Source organism: Cydia pomonella, chromosome 1 (genome assembly GCF_033807575.1).
Source record: "Cydia pomonella isolate Wapato2018A chromosome 1, ilCydPomo1, whole genome shotgun sequence".
Lineage (NCBI taxonomy): Eukaryota > Metazoa > Arthropoda > Insecta > Lepidoptera > Tortricidae > Cydia > Cydia pomonella.
The window spans coordinates 41,334,310-41,350,992 of record NC_084703.1 but is presented as its reverse complement, the minus strand read 5'-3'; the positions used below and the strand labels follow the sequence as shown (position 1 = coordinate 41,350,992).

At 35.4% G+C, this 16,683-nt stretch overlaps 1 protein-coding gene across 7 annotated transcripts in view; it reads right to left on the bottom strand.

Annotated features, from left to right (window-relative positions):
• The window catches only part of LOC133523710 (ras GTPase-activating protein raskol), a 230,302-nt gene that overhangs the window by 89,679 nt on the left and 123,940 nt on the right, over nt 1–16,683 (bottom strand). The window contains exon 2 of one of the 7 annotated variants that reach the window (XM_061859461.1): nt 10,210–10,402. The exons of 5 other annotated variants lie outside the window; for them this stretch is intronic. In XM_061859461.1, the coding sequence (XP_061715445.1) occupies nt 10,210–10,384 (175 nt within the window). In that variant the 5' untranslated portion in view covers nt 10,385–10,402. Of the gene's footprint in view, nt 1–10,209; nt 10,421–16,683 lie in introns of all 7 variants that reach the window. One more of the 7 variants, XM_061859453.1, reaches the window with a different exon arrangement.

Below are 16,683 nucleotides of genomic sequence, written 5' to 3'. Positions count from 1 at the left end.
CGTAACTTAATATCGGCTACTTACCTGTAACAAAAATGAAACGTCTATTAGAAGTCTTAAATAACCATTGACTTTACATCCAACTTTCGTTAACTGGCTGAAATACTTGAAATGCTGTTGACTCATTGATATTAATGCATGCAAAAATTTCATTGCAAAGCAAATAATTGAAAGAAACAGTTCAAAGCGAACAAATCCATCTTTGATAGCGCTAATGATATAGCCTGCTTCATATGGCAAACAAATAAAAACAAAAGATATGTAGGTCTATATCTACGTGCATTAAATTTAATCCAACGTCTCCTGTGCAAATTATATACTTCTGATTGAAATAAGATTAAACTCTCGTGAACTTAATAGCTCGTGCGGAAGCTGGATAGAGTTTTTCTCTTGAAGAAGTAGGCAGGTTAAATAGTTTCTGAGAGCCAGGGCAAATAAAAAACATAGACAATTTAGTAATGATCGCCTTCCGAGCGTAACTAGTTTTTTATAGCGCAGCGCGCTCTCTCTGTCAAGTGCTATGGAAGCCAGTTTTCTCTATATATTTCCCTATCTTACAGGCAAAGCTGGTTCGCATATACATATGGGGCTATTAACAACTCTTTGCCAGCTTTTGGGATCGATCACTTTGTAAAGATATTTCTCAGAAAGTTGTTCGAGTTCTGATACAAAGAATCTCAATCCTGATTTAAACATATACATATTTCGATAAAATCTGTTAGATTTACGCCTAAAAGATCGAGTAATACGGTATGTATACGTAGCTACGTACAGTTGCTACATATAACACTATAAAGGCCGTAGCGACACGCATCGTTCGCAAAATGTTCTTTGATGTCTTTGAACTTTAGTAAACGTTACGATTTTCCGAGTCTCTCAAGTACAAGGCTGCGTATGAGCACTGAAACAAAAAAAAAACAAGTCGTGCCCCAAAATAGTCATGCAGATGAAACAATCCGGCGGACACATCTCGTTCTTAGAAGCGGGAAGTTTTAATTCTCAATTGAGGACAAAGGCGGCTTCTTGTATCGCGAATTGTCGTGATGCAGCAGACGCCACGTCACTCATCTCTCGCCTCTGAAACGAGAAAGCCGCAACTACAATGAGATTAGTAAATCTTAGTATAAACCATACAACTGTGTGTCAAGGTTTATAATCATGATAATCATAATCATTTATTTGCACATAAAAAGGGTTTACAAAAAAGGTGTTACAAAAGTTACATGTCCTAGCCATTTTAGACGTTATTTGTCAGCTTGCAAATGGGCTCTTATAATACATAAAATTTGTACTACATAAAACTACCTTAAATTAACTTAATTACTAAACTACATTAACTAAAACTAAAATAGAATAAACAATAAGTCAATTTTGCAGTGTACAGTGCCAGCAATAGATAATAAAATAATTAAGTATGTAATGTCATGGTATAAAGTATTTATAATATACATTTTACTAATATGAATTTTATACATTACTATCCGCAATAAATTCATTAATAGAGTAGTTTTTTTTCCAGCAGCCATTTAAAAAGCGCTGTTTTAAATTTAGTATATATCTTTTATATAGTCTGGTATCTTATTGTATATGGTGACACCCATTAACAGTTTTTCTTAAAAGCAGCAGTTCTTTGCTGTTTAGGTACAACAAGCCTGTTTGTATTCCTAGTGTTTCTAGGAAACACCTCCTTTGCTGTCTTAAACAAGTTCATATTCAGTTTTCCAAATTTAGAGTCTTCAAATACATAGAGACAGGGTAGAGGAAGAATATTTAATTCCGAGAAAAGAGGTTTACAAGAAGTCATTGGGCACACTCCACGTATGACACGAATACCTTTTTTTGGCAGTTGAAAGCCCTTTGAGCATCAACCCCGTTTATCCACGCGATCAGTCCATACCGAAGCACTGATTCCACGTATACGTGATAGGCTATCAATGCTGTTTTTTGATCTGCCGTTGCGCGCAGTCTGTTCATAACAAAAACAAATCGATTAATTTTGTTACATACATGTTCAATATGTCCATTCCATTTTAAATCCGTATCAACAATCAGGCCCAAGAATTTAATTACATTAGCATTTTCCAAGGTATGTCCACTATAATTAATATTCAATGTCCAGTTTAAACTATTAAAATTCATATAATTAGTCTTAGATAAATTTATTTGCATATTATTATATTGCATCCAGTTAATTACGGCAGCTATGGTGTTGTTTACATTAATTTCATGATCTAGTATTTAGAATTTTTATTAACAACATGGGGTAAGAGTATACAGAATTATTTAACCGAAAGCTGAATATGAATTCATGAGTTTTTTTATGAACTGTTTTAACACATTACATTAGGTACATTACATGAAAAAAAGTATAAATTACTAATCGTTATTGCTGCCTAATCGTTATGTTACACAAATCAAGTGCCTCCTTCTTTTGCAATCACTCAATAAAAACTGGGACATGCATTGCATTAAAGTTAATTCATTTAATCACAGACCACCTCGTGAACTGAGTAAAGTTGACACGTACGTAAGGATTGGATTTACACCGCCGTGGGGTCGAGTAACCCGACAAATTATAACTACGAATTCCTGAGGTTATAAGGAGCAAAAATGTTATATGACTTTTGGTAAATTTTACCTAAAATTGTGTTTTTTGCACAGAACACGTTACTCTTCCTACATTCTGGCGAAAAAAAAAACATTACAACAAATAAGTAAGGTTTGTTTTTATCAATAGATAAATTTTGCAGTAAGTAGGTATGTCTAAACCAAGTCACATAGTAGCCGCATAGCATTGAAAAAAAGGCGTTTTTCACTGAATTATTACAAAAACAAATTTTCACAAGAATATTCATTATCTCTAAAACAAGTCCTATTTCAGAAAGCTTTGTAGGACATTTTAGTCTCTAAATGCGGTTAAGAAACTTTGAAATCTTTCGGGTTATGCGAGCCCACGGTATAAATCCAATCCTTCCGGCAAGATATAACTTCGTCTCTCGAGCTTTGCTGAGCAGGCTTGATCCTCACATGGAGATATAAAAGGAAAAAACCCTTACTGACTAACCGACCGAAACATAATTTTCTCTCTAGGTCTGTATTGAGTATGTATGTACGTAAAAACAATTTTTCTTTTATTGAATTAAAATATGTTATAAGTGCTAATTATCCTAAAGGTTACATTCAGATGGCGACTGTATGTAGCAGTTACTGCTGCAGCGTTGACGCGGGCCAGGCATCATGCCAATGTCAATCTCCTTAATAAAATGATTGACTGATTGAACGTTCTAACGCGTGCAACAGCGACATGTGGCAAAAATAGTAACGAAATGTGTAAAGAAAATTAGCGGCAAAATCACCCGTGATTACACCGCAGCAGCAATTACAGTGCAACGCTGCTGCAGTCGCCAACGAATGTAACCTTAACCCTGTTGTTCCTAAAATCCAATAATTGTAATTCCTAAAAGAAGCGCTGGTTGCCTAGCGGTAAGAGCGTACGGCTTTCACGGTCGCGGGTTTAAACCCCGGCTCGTAACAGGACAATGAATTTTTCGGAACTTATGTACGAAATATCATTTGATATTTACCAATCGCTTTTCGGTGAAGGAAAATATCATGAGGAAACCGGGCTAGTCCCAGTAAGGTCTAGTTTATCCTCTGGATTGGAAGGTCAGATGGCAGTCGCTTTCGTAAAAACTAGTGCCTACGCCAATGCTGGGGATTAATTGTCAAGCGGGCCCCAGGCTCCCATGAGCCGTAGCAAAAATTCCGGGACAACGCGAGGAAGAAGGAGAAGCAATTCCTAAAATTCAATAATAATACCGAGCGAAGGTCAAGTACATATGGTCACTGACATGCCCCAACACAGACTCGCCTGTCAACCCATGTTCGCAAAGGCAATGGAACGAGCCTCCGATGCCAAAGCGGAGCTGGTAGACAGCCTAGGCCATCACGGCCTCTCATGCAGCCGGAATGTTGGGAGGATCCGTCAGCTCGTGCGTAGACTCTATAAGGAGTTAGCAAAGCGCCTTATACAGGTTTTTTGAGTGACCAAAGGGCTGGCCTTTATTGCAATAATGCGGTCAGCCTTCTGGGCACCCCACCAAGCGATCAGGACTTAAGACAATTTTTATATTTATTAGCGGACCCTGGATCTAGACCGGGAAAACGCTAGGTTAAAGGAGATAAGTTTTTAATTAAAGTGTTTATTTTTTCATTTCGAAACAATTTAGTCAACTATAATGAAATGGACCAATCACAGCTCGCCGCGGTCAAGAGGACGAAACAAAACGATAGCTCAAATTAATTATTTATTTATGGTTGTATAGTAGAAACAATTGCTTCATAAGTATAAACGCACATGTGACAACCTTAACATAGCAACATCTATAGACTACGAAAACCGCTTACCATTGCTTGTTAATAGTCTCCATAGCCTACGGTGATCAATATCGAGAAAAAAATGCCTAAAAATTGAATTTAGCACGGTGCAAGTAAGTACCAGGGCCTCAGGAGTTACGAGAAGGTGTCGTTGACCACCCAACCGGGTACCGGCGGCCGGGGCGTGTACGAGTATGAAGGTATCGCGGCTGCTCGCGCATCTTAAATTTGGGCCATTCTCCACTAATTGGAAAATCGCTGTCCGCGGCAAATTTTACATATAAGATGTTTATATTACTGAGTTCTATATATTAAAAACGATAGTGTACTAGTTATTCTTAGTACGCTATAGCTTATTTAGTAATATAATATTGTAATATTATAATAAATGCACTTTAAACACCTCAAAACACAGTCCCCTGTAGTGTCCCATTTCCAGAATTAGAAGTTTCGTGGCAAAAAAAATATGTTCTTTATTGTTATTTCCAAAGTATAAAATATTCAAGTAATACTAGTATACATTAAGTATCTTTGTAAAACAAAGTGATATTTTTAAGTAGAAATTTAATATTTAATTTGGTATGACAAATGTTGTCCTCAATATTTTCGATCAGTCCCCTGTTACAATTTGAAAAATGCTCTGAAATCTTATTATGCATTGGCGCGGACATTGAGACCATGAAACGGAACGCAACCGCTGTGAAGTTCGTTCGGTTGCAAACGAAACGCGCCGTCGCCATTTAGTTTAGTGTCACCAATGCGTTCCAAGGTGACACCACGCGTCCTGGCTGCACGTTGAAACAGTCCACTGGTAAGCATTTATTTGATTGTTTTAAATGACTATTTGTATTTTTTTAATAATTACTTGGCAAGTATGTTATTGAGTCTGCATCTTAAACTTGATATACTTAAAATCATTCAATGATACTACATTTTTTACGTGAAATAGACAGTCCCCTGGCAAACAGTCCCCTGCCATCTCATGGCACAGGGGACTGTTTTATATCACAGGGGACTGTTTCTTTCAGGTTTTGTCACATTTAACTTACCAAATATACATAATAAAGGCAGTGTTTACAATGACATTGGAAATATTACCTTTTTACCGGTTTACATTAGAAAGCGGGTTGATTTTGGAATATAGGTTTGTGTGCAGAGTTCATTTTAAAAATGGTGTTACTCTATGCATGTCTGTAATTTTTTTTGCACGTTCCGCAGCCTAAACAGCCTCATATATTTTAATATTATGATCGTTGGGTATATCTCAGTTGTAAGAGTGACATTGGGTATAATTGGGTATAATATATAAGGTAATTTAATTTGCTTATTATAGGTAATGTTCCAAAATGCCACCCAAAAAGAAGCCACCCAAAATTAGAGAAGAAATATTAGAACAAAAATGTACAGCTGAACGTTTGAGATATCAACGACTTCAAAATGACCTGCAAAAGAGAGAAGAAATGAAAGAGAAAGAGAGACGAAAATACCAAAAGAAGAAAGAAAAATGCACTAGAAAATTAGTCAAGGACAGGCAGACACAATAAATACTGACTTTAGTGTCATAGTATCAGTTACATAAAGACTGTTTAGCAAAGATGTTAATTTTAATAAGTTTAATACAATATATGATGATGATGATGATGTTACGTTAAGAGGCCGTTATCGATTTTAGTCGCAAAAATGTCATATTGATAGATTCGATGAAATTTGAGACCTTTTCTTAACTATTTGAAATAACAAGTCCTGGTGTCTAGTAGCACGTCTTGTAACCTTTTATTTTAATAAATTATTTTTTTTGAAAACAGACTCACTTAATTAGGTACTTTTTTTTCTGATGGACGTTTAGGTAAACGCGCGTAAAGCACTGATTTAGTCGATCCTCTTTGTAAATGTAGAAAAGTTTGGACTGCTAAAAATGTTAATTTTGTATTACACATACCCTGTACTTCAACTTTAATAAATTACATTTTTGTTATTATAAATTTAAAGTAGTGTAAATGAAAGAAAGACGAAATCAATTTTCTCCAGAAATTACTCAAAACAAGTGATAGTTTCTCTGAAAATCGGCTTAATTTCAACGTAATTTTAATACTTAAACAATCGATAACATTTGCTGAAACTGTTCTTATACATCATTTTGTATAATTTACTACCATATTTTTTTTGTTTAATTTTTAAAAACTGTCTCTTTTCGTCACATATTACCGGGCACGCACGCTTGCGACCTCATTATTAAAAGGCAAGATGAGAAAACGTGCTAATAGAAACCAATAGGTACTTGTTATTTAGATTTTAGATATTACGTAACAAAAGGTGTACAATTTCAACGACTTAATCTATCAATTTTATATTTTTGCTCTAAAATCGTTACCGGGCTCTTAAATTTGTTGATCTATTCGTCAGAAATACTGATTGTAAAAGTTTAATAAAAATAAAGAATTTAATTGCTTTCTTTCGATAAAAAAATGTGTTTTTTTTTTCATATAAACACTCCCCTGGGGATTATGACAGTCCCCTGTCACAGTTTTTCAAAAAATCGTCAATATCTCCCAAATAAAGAGGAAAATGTGTCAGCTTTTTGAAGATTTATATTTCATTTATAAATATCTTTCAATTTATTAACACATATACTTAACATTTCCAAAAAATATGCCTGGGACAGTCTTGTATGGGCCAGTTTCCAATTAGTAGAGAAACACCCAAATAGCTGTATACTTTCGGCTTGTTTGATTTGATTACTTTAAAGTATTATTTTTATTGACTCGTAGAAAAAGTATTGTATACAATAGTGATATAATCAAGCTTTTCAACCTCATACCTCACTTTGGCAACTCAGCAAGCTTCGTTGCCAAAACACGGTACTCGACTTAAAAGCTCTCTATTATATCACGATTGTATAAAATGCTATTTCTGTGATTTGTTTTTATTGCTTGTAATATGATAATTAACATGTAAAAAGTAAGCATTCTGATAAGAAAACCTTAAAAATTAAACAAAAATTTATGTGTTTTATTATGTTTTTGGACAATATTAATTCGTGAATAAAATAAAACCTACCTTTTTATTTTTTTGATAAAGGGGGAACGGATTACATAAGCAGATATACAAATATCAATAAAACATTTAATTTACAAGTTCAGCTATACAGTAATAACGTCAAGTAGCCTATAATCTTTAAAACAATACCTATATTTTCCTTTGTCAAAACGTGACTCAGGAGTGTTAGTTTGAAATCCCAAAGGAGGTCTAACCGAATCTAGTAGGTCAACCACAAACAGTAGAAATGCGTGAACAACGTTTGCTCTACATGCGTATTTACACTTTTGTATATTCATGGACTTGCACGGGCGTAATTACACGTACTGCTGAAGTGCTGATGCTAATAGCGCTCTGAGCCATAAATGTAGTATGTTTACACGTAAATCTAATGGATATGTAGCTTTCTAGATTACTGAGTAGTAAATTCTTTAATTACGCTATAAGGAAGATTCAAACGATTGCTGTAATTAGATGTTATCGATGTTAATTATGTGGAATTTAAAAATGAAGCACTTTCACACCCTTTACCACTGGGTCGTTTAGTCGACATAAATACATATGTAGCATGAGGAAAAGAACGGAACGTTATGGTGTGGTAGTACATACATTTATGTATTTTGTTTTTGTTTTATGATAACATTATTGAAGTATGAACATAGGAATTAGAAAGAATCAATATTGTGATCTTTATGTGAATGTCATCATCCAAGAAGATGAGAATTTAATAACAAGCTCTTTCGGAGATCGGATTGATAATTAATTATCTGGCCCCAATATAAAAAACCTATTCAACAGCACAATAATGCCCACAATTTGCTGCAACTATAGAAACATTTCATAATGACATGTAAACTAGCAAGTTGTATTTACGTAAATCCATGGAAACTGTGTCGTGGGAGCCATATTGTCTGCGCTTGGGCGCCTCGTCACGACATTTACTACTATATGAGTACCTACCTACAAGGGAGGCGACGCTCGAGCCTGGTTAACGTAGTCTGCGTGGACGCATAACTACGGGTCACAAGTCACAAGACACCGGGTTGTGCGTGTGACTCGATTGGATGGTTTACAAAAGAAACTAATATTACCCTTGGTTCAATCATAGTCCACGAGACTCTTCCGTTAGAGACATATTTGGTTTTAGCTTTTTTGTTTATTTGCGAACCATGTCTACTTCGGTCAGAATTCTACTGTACATTAAATAAATAAGTAACCGTATGTTTCCAATAGCTCTGTATTATGCTTGTAACTAATGAAACGCACAGCAAAAACGCAACTCCATCCATGGGCCCTCCAGCCGCTCCCCTCACCTAATAGCCGCGTTAGTAAGAAATAGCTTTACATTTTTTCACTATCACAAGCATGCAAATCCCAGCTTGGCCTCGCGATTGTATATACTTATCGGCGTCGGTGTCAGTTTCTTTATTGGTCAGCTCATTGTTCCAAAGCTAAACAAATGAAGGATTACTTCACAAGATTGCCAAGCGTCGTCCTTTCACGCTTTTTGCCGTGCACAAAGACAATATGTTTCTGAGTAAGGGTTATGCGTGGGTTATTGTTCCGTTGCTATTATGAGGTCTGAGTTGATTAATTTTAGGACTTGCGTAAAAGATACACGAGTAAGCACTAGTTACTTTTAGGGTTTGTTCTAGTTCCCATAGTGCAGCCATAAAACGGAATTTAAATCTTCTGTGCTATTTCTCGAAGTAGTTGATGAGTTGACATAAAACATTAGCCTTGTTTCAATTAATGTTCGGTGACAATAGTTATAATTGTGTCCTTAGTAGGTTGAGATTCTGAGTTTGTTTATCACTGCAGTATTTCACAGTTTTACCTAGTAGCCACTGTTATCACTTGGAATTGAGATAAACGATAATGTCAAATTCGTTAAACGGGTAAATATATCTATGATTTTAGTTTGAATCCACTAAATAATTAAATATATGCATAATTTTAAGTTAGCTAAACTATTTCAAAAACAAGTGATATACTAACACTTTTCTTGATTACGTAGTTTTCAGTGAAATACTATTATTAACTTTATAGCAGTAAATAATATAGCCACAAATATATTAGACAATAGGCTAGAGTCAGACAAAGCTAAGTTGGCAGCCATTTTGATAGCCTTACAATGCAAGTGTTAAGTAGAGAACACAGTACTAGTAAGTGTCATGTAAGTTTGATGTTAAAAAAATAACACTTGCATTGTCTTGGCTAACAAAAGCGCTGCCAACTTATCTTGGTCTGACTCTAGCTGACCCTAAAATCAGTTTGCATTTTGGCGTTAAAGCAGGCATTTTCTATGTGTTCAGACTATTCAGAGGTCATGAAGGTTATATGCACAAAAAATCACGCGAGCTAACCTTATACAGAAAGCGGCGGTCTTTTGTTGCGGTCCGTGTCATAAACACAATGGTGCACGTATGAATCACATCCAGCCGCTAAGTGCAGGAAACTCGTACAGCATACGGCAGATGACTACATTTTAATATATAATTAGTAAATACACCATCAGCTAAACTAAGCGCCTTGTCCGTGGGACATTAATTGCACTCAAATTATTACGTAGCAAGCAAATCCTGTTAGCGTCAAAATTTTAATAGTTCGCTCAGGTAGTTATTGAATAAGCACTGTTATAATATAACATACACTCTACACAACATGTACAAAAAAAAATCATATTACTCTAAGTTAACCATCCAATGGTTTAATTTATAAAAAGTAGTTTGTAAAGGAAAATGTAATACTAGTGTATAGTTCCGCCATCTAGCGATGAGTAGCCAAAGTACTTACATGCTCGCAACGCATCAAGAGATGGCGGTAGCGTCGCCGCGCTGCCTCCTTGCATCGCCGCTAGGGCGGCGTAAGATTCGACATCGCATGGAAGTGCTTCGCTGTATTTTCTTTTCCTATGGATGATGGACTTCCACATCTTGAATCTCGTACTTTTGGGTCTTTGTAGACTCATTACATTGTTTTCACTTAACTTTTGCACAAAGGGTAACTTAAAAAAATCGTAATGTTACAAGCTGTATCATGATAATTTCATACCTGCTAACTTAGGATTATTGTTCATACAAAGTATTTAAAATTTATATCTAATGTGAATGGGTGTCAAGTGAATCACTAATAGTTGGCATAGGTAATAAATCAGTATACGCTGAGTAACGAGATCCAATAATCTTCTACGAGCATACTGTATTTGACTCTATTCCCTGTCTACAATCGTTTGGAGTTTTGTTATCATATATGATGCTGATCGCAACTTCACAATATATGTATTCTTCTTAGATACAAATCACTTAATAATGGTTTATAATACAAACTAAGAGTAATAAATAACTAAATGAATATTTCCTGGGACATTTTGTACTTCAAATTTAACACTATGCCAGTTACAAGCTACTTTTGGAAATTATCGCCCCGGAAGTAAAAAAACTTTGCCCCCTCTAACTTTGTAACCCGCTATGCAAACAAAAAAAAACTAACGATAAAGCTTAGGTAATAAATTTAACACTTTCTTGGAAGATACGCTCTTTTGCTTGTATGGCTTTTTGTATTGTATAAAGGTACGGATCCCTCCATTATGCGTGGTGCCAAATTAAAATAGTTTATAAGTAAATTTTGTAATATTATGTTCTCAGATATCATCATCACATCACTGGCTTGTAAAATCTTATCACTGCCCCTAAACAATGCATACTTACATCATCTGTAATAATTGTGAGGTTAACAGTTAAACACGAATACTATTCATTCACCATATAAATTCAATCTGGAGGTCGCGGGTTCAAACCCCAGCTCGTACCAATGAGTTTTTCGGAACTTATGTACGAAATATCATTTGATATTCACCAGTCGCTTTTCGGTGAAGGAAAACATCGTATGAGGAAACCGGACTAATTCCAATAAGGCCTAGTTTACCCTTTGGGTTGGATGGTCAGCTGGTTTTCGTAAAAACTGGTGCCTATACGCCAATTCTGGGGATTAGTTGCCAATCGGATCTCAGGCTCCCATGAGCCGTGGCAAAATGCCGGGACTACGCGAGGAAGATGATGACCATTCATTCACATTCGATAGTAATGTTTTACAAAATACAAATTACATACAAAAAAAACTTAAACAATGATATTATGTAAGTACGTATTTCATTAATTGTCTAAGGTAAACGCATAATGAATAATTTAATACCCATTCTTAGAAATTAACTCAGCGTATTAATCTTTCGCACAGCACAGACTAACCTTTTATTGTTCATTATGTATATGCTCATTACATACTTTATACGTGTCAATGGCATTAATTAACTCCTTCGACTAATAAATGTGTATTTCAACTGGCCATTAGCTCTAAGTGGGAACCAAAAAAATACCTCAAAAAACTGTAGTCAGTATTTTTTGCTATTGTATGGATGGGGTTTAATTATACTTATGACGCTTTTTACTCATCTATATAAATAGCTGCGTAGCAGCCTACACCCACCGACGTTATCAGAGTATCCAAGTAATGTCTGACTAGTGACACTGAAATATATTTGTTTATAAAGTTTGGTATACAACCACTAACAACTTGTCTAAGTGGCTCCTAATTTTCAATAGATATAACAATGTTTTTTCTACGTTGTGCACCATGAAATATATTTGTCATTAAAAAAATATTTGAAATGTTCGACTAGACTAGCTAACCTTCCTGAACTAGGCATAACTAGTTAGTACACGTAGCTATCATCGTATAAAATGAAATTAATGCACGTACGATATCGAATTCAATATTTTCAATTAGTTACCCCCACCGCAACGAACGGATCACGCACAGGCACCTTATACGGCCAGCTGTAAATTGGATCACATAACAGTCCGTGATACTTTGAAAAACATCAGGGCCACTTGCCGCCGGCCATTTCTATAAACATTATAAAGATATTATCATAAAATATAGCGGAAATAATGATGAGAATTATCAATTGTTTTTCTGGTATCTTTGGGGCGAAACCGCAGTCATTGCGATTATTAAATAAAAAAAAGAGTGATCATGCTCAGAGTAGGGTTCCGTAGTTACTCTTCCGTCACAATAAGCTAAATTGGGGCTTAAAGTATGGTAGATTGTTAACCAAGGGATGAACTGTGGCTGTACGTCTTTTTACTATGAAGGGGAAACTTTTTGCGATAACTCAAAAGCAGCTAAACCGATCATATCCGCTATAGTTTCCGTTTAATGTCTTTCTTAAGCTCTACTTCCAAGATTTTTTTCATATTTTTTGGACCTATGGTTCAAAAGTTAGAGGGGGGGACACACATTTTTTTTTTCTTTCGGAGCAATTATCTCCGAATATATTCACTTTATCAAGAAATGTTTGTTGAAGACCCTTATTAGTTTTGAAAGACCTTTCCAACGATATCCCACACTGTAGGGTTGAAGCAAAAAAAAAATTTCACCCCCACTTTACGTGTAGGGGAGGTACCCTAAAAAAAATTTAATTTTTAGATTTTATTGTACGACTTTGTCGGCTTTATTGATTTATATATCCATGCTAAATTTCAGCTTTCTAGCACTAACGACCACGGAGCAAAGCCTCGGACAGACAGAGAGACAGACAGACAGACAGACGAACATGGCGAAACTATAAGGGTTCCTAGTTGACTACGGAACCCTAAAAAGGTTAACACGATTTGAAGATTTTGAAGACCAGAAGGTCTGCTGTTCTAGGGGCCACTACTTTGAAAATATACTATTAGGATCCATTGACGTCTGAGAGGTCTTCGGATAAATACGGCCAGAAATCAACAGAACGGACACCATAATACAATAAAAAAATTCAATTCAGCCTGAGTACGGAACCGAGCAAATACTTTATTAGAAAATAATATTTAATCAAGAATAAATCTTATATTTATTAGAATGATTAAATAATATTAGAACAAAGCAGACAAAGATATGAGTGCAATGTTCTTTATGCTGTGAACATATTTTCCATGCAGGCTTTGGGACACAGCCAACACTTTGTAAAAATCCAGTAGCGACAAAGCCCATATCTGCAACGCAGGAGGATTTTCCTAGAGACAACGGTACTCCGTAGTTTAGGCTTGGTTTCTCACTACAACGAAATGCGACACTAGATCGTTAATTTAAACATAGTAATCTATGACAGGAATAAACATTGTTATTGTAAACAGATCTACCTACTATTTCAACTGTCCATTAGTAAGCAAAAATTTAAATGTTTATAGATCAATTTGAAGACTAGTTTTTTAACAGCATAGCCATACAGATGTAGGGCATAATTGTTTTCCATCGTATTTTCATGCTACTTCAGTCAACCTCAGTACTTTCTGTACCGAGACTGACTGAAATAGCAAGACGCGTTCGTAGGTTTCCATGAAAACACGATGGAAAATAATCATGCACTACATCTGAAACTGTGTACACCAACGTTTGTTGACCCGTTTTTTTTTCGGCAGAAATCAAGTTCTACATGTATGTCGTGAACACAGGAGCCCCTATCCTATACTGGATTTTGACACATTATATTCCTGTTCCAGTTCAGAAAGTTCCGACCTACTATGGGGAATCGACCTGTTCTACTAAGTGCGCTAGTATTCTCTTGCTCACATAGTATTAAGATTGCAGTTAGTTAACAAATTGTTAGCAGCTTTTGTTTGAACGCCATTGTTCCACCAAATAGAGCTCAGACGGACGGCGCAACACAGCCGCGGAGGCGGTGAATGTTTTTCAGACCTTGGAACTGGTACGTAGGCATAGGCATAAATAAAATAAAAAACGATATGTTGGCACCTTTTTCTCATGTACATGTAAGAACACTTGCCGAGAGGTTTTTGAGAACCATGTACTATTTACTTCTAATGTTTTATAGATTTTTAGCATATAACTAAATGAAAACATAATATTCCAATAACTAAAATTAAACCTACATAATAATACGAGTATAAAATCACACACTACTATTTACCTACAAAACAAGAACCAATATCAAAGAGATTGCTTTATTCGACTCTGAGTTGTCAGAGTTTCAGAATAAGAATTTGATTTTATTACAATCCAACATAAAGCTTATAGAAATTCAACAAAACCTCAATTCTACTTTTTAAACAAGTTACATTTCTCTCGGGTGATTTTAGATAAATAGCTAATACGCTTGCAGTTTACCAACTGAACCGCGCGCACAAAGCTTGCCGACGTGTGTGTGTGGCCAAAACCGAATGTATTTACGGAAAATCGTTTGCATACAATAGCAAACTTATACGAAAATGATTCAACGGTAAATAAAGTACTTAAGATTTTACTTGCGGTCACGACCGGTGACCATCGAGCCTTAAAGGCCTCGTCGCCGGTAACATCCTGTCATTTCAATATAGCTCGTATTTATATGAACTCATAAGTCTTGAACGAACAACCGTGTATTCTACGGAGATTGCTAAAAATCTTTTTATGTATTGAATTAAAAATGATTAGACGCAATAACTTAGCAAAGTAGGTATATGTATAAACATGGTGTCTTAATTGCGTGGGAATCGACCTTGCATGCATGTGTGGTGGGAAAAAATATATTAACGCGGTAAAATGAGTCCGCTATACGCAGACATTTATTTTTATACATTGTATTGTGTGTTTCTTACATTGAGTAAATTCATGGGCCAGTAATCATTTATAACTGTTTTTTTTTTTCATCCATGTCTAAGACTTCGTGAAATAAAGAGAGACTTCTTTAACAATTTGGTTTTTCTTGATTTGATAAAATTATTGCATGTCAGAAAAACTAAGTAATGAATCATGTTTTAAGGAGGACAAAATACTCGTAAACTAAGTATGTAATAGATGACCTAAAAAGAGTGACGGTTAATTCACTAAAACTGCAGGTTCTGGAGACCATTAGTCATATTCAAATACCCAGACTAGAAGGCGTGAGGATACTACCCACTCGACACTTCAGCTGTGTGTGTGTATGACTCACAGGATATCCTACAACGCAACCTAAACCAATACGACTCTTATCTGTTACGCGAAGAGAAATTATTGAATAAACATAGTATTTTAGTTTCTTACTTATTTTCTCAAAGTAAAGTTTACCAACGACCCAACGGTATGAAATGATGTCAATGTCCAAGCCCGCTAACTAACAGACGAAAGTAAAAAATAATCTTTACTGTAATGTAATATGTATATCCAATAATGAATAAAGCTTACGCTAACGTCCAAATAACATAACAACATTGCACAAATGTGCATACTGTGCATAAGTATTGTAATACGAGTATTTTACATCCTCCAAGGTTAATATTCATTAGTTACTTTTACGAGTACCTATGTAAGTGCATTAAAATAGCAAATTGTTGTAACAATTTTAAAATATGTGTTTTAAATTTACGGTTTTGATAATAGCTGCAACATCAGGAAAATGATTGAAGAAGTGTAAGAAGATTGAGACAAATAACTTCCCTATTAATTCTACAGCCATTAGAAAAACCAAATTTAGTCATACAGGCCTATTCGAACATACACTGATATTAGAATGACATCTATATATTGGCGTTCAGTTATCATGCAATTCGCTCGTACTTGTCCGTACATGTATTGACGCGAGCGAGACACACGATAACTAAATAACATCATTATGATGTCAGTGTACGTTCGAATTGGCCTAAAAGTCAAGGAAAACCTACCTAGTACCTACAATTAATATATGTATATACTCATAAATAATTAAGAAAAATTAAATTTTTATCGCCTTGAGCAAGATTCGTGCACGTGACTCAATAGAAAATTAACCTATTATAAAAGCGAATTTTTGCATATTTCATTTAAAAACATCCGGATTATTCGAAAGTGTTCAGAACCATAACACGTGCCGACGATGCCTATGGTCCCCACGACTAGGTTGACCTCGGTCTTAAGATGGGCGTGCATTGTGCCAGGTGTCAACTAGCTGTGACCTTAAGGATTAATGAATCATACGCATCACCTGAAGATATATACAAGAACGTATAAATCGCGTTTATAGCGCTAACCTTGTTTTGCTCATCTATTGACGCCATGGGACGTTTTCCAATCTAAAAAGTTCTAAGTATAACCAATTTAATAATATACATAAGCCTTTCTTTTGCTAGAAGTTTTATGGGTAATTGTTAAAGTATGGACCAGTGCCAGCTTCATTGTATATGCAATAAACGGTTTTATACCACGAGCACTACCTACATACATCCTACGATTGTTTATAAGCTAAGCGAGACTGATGATGATAATGATGATCTA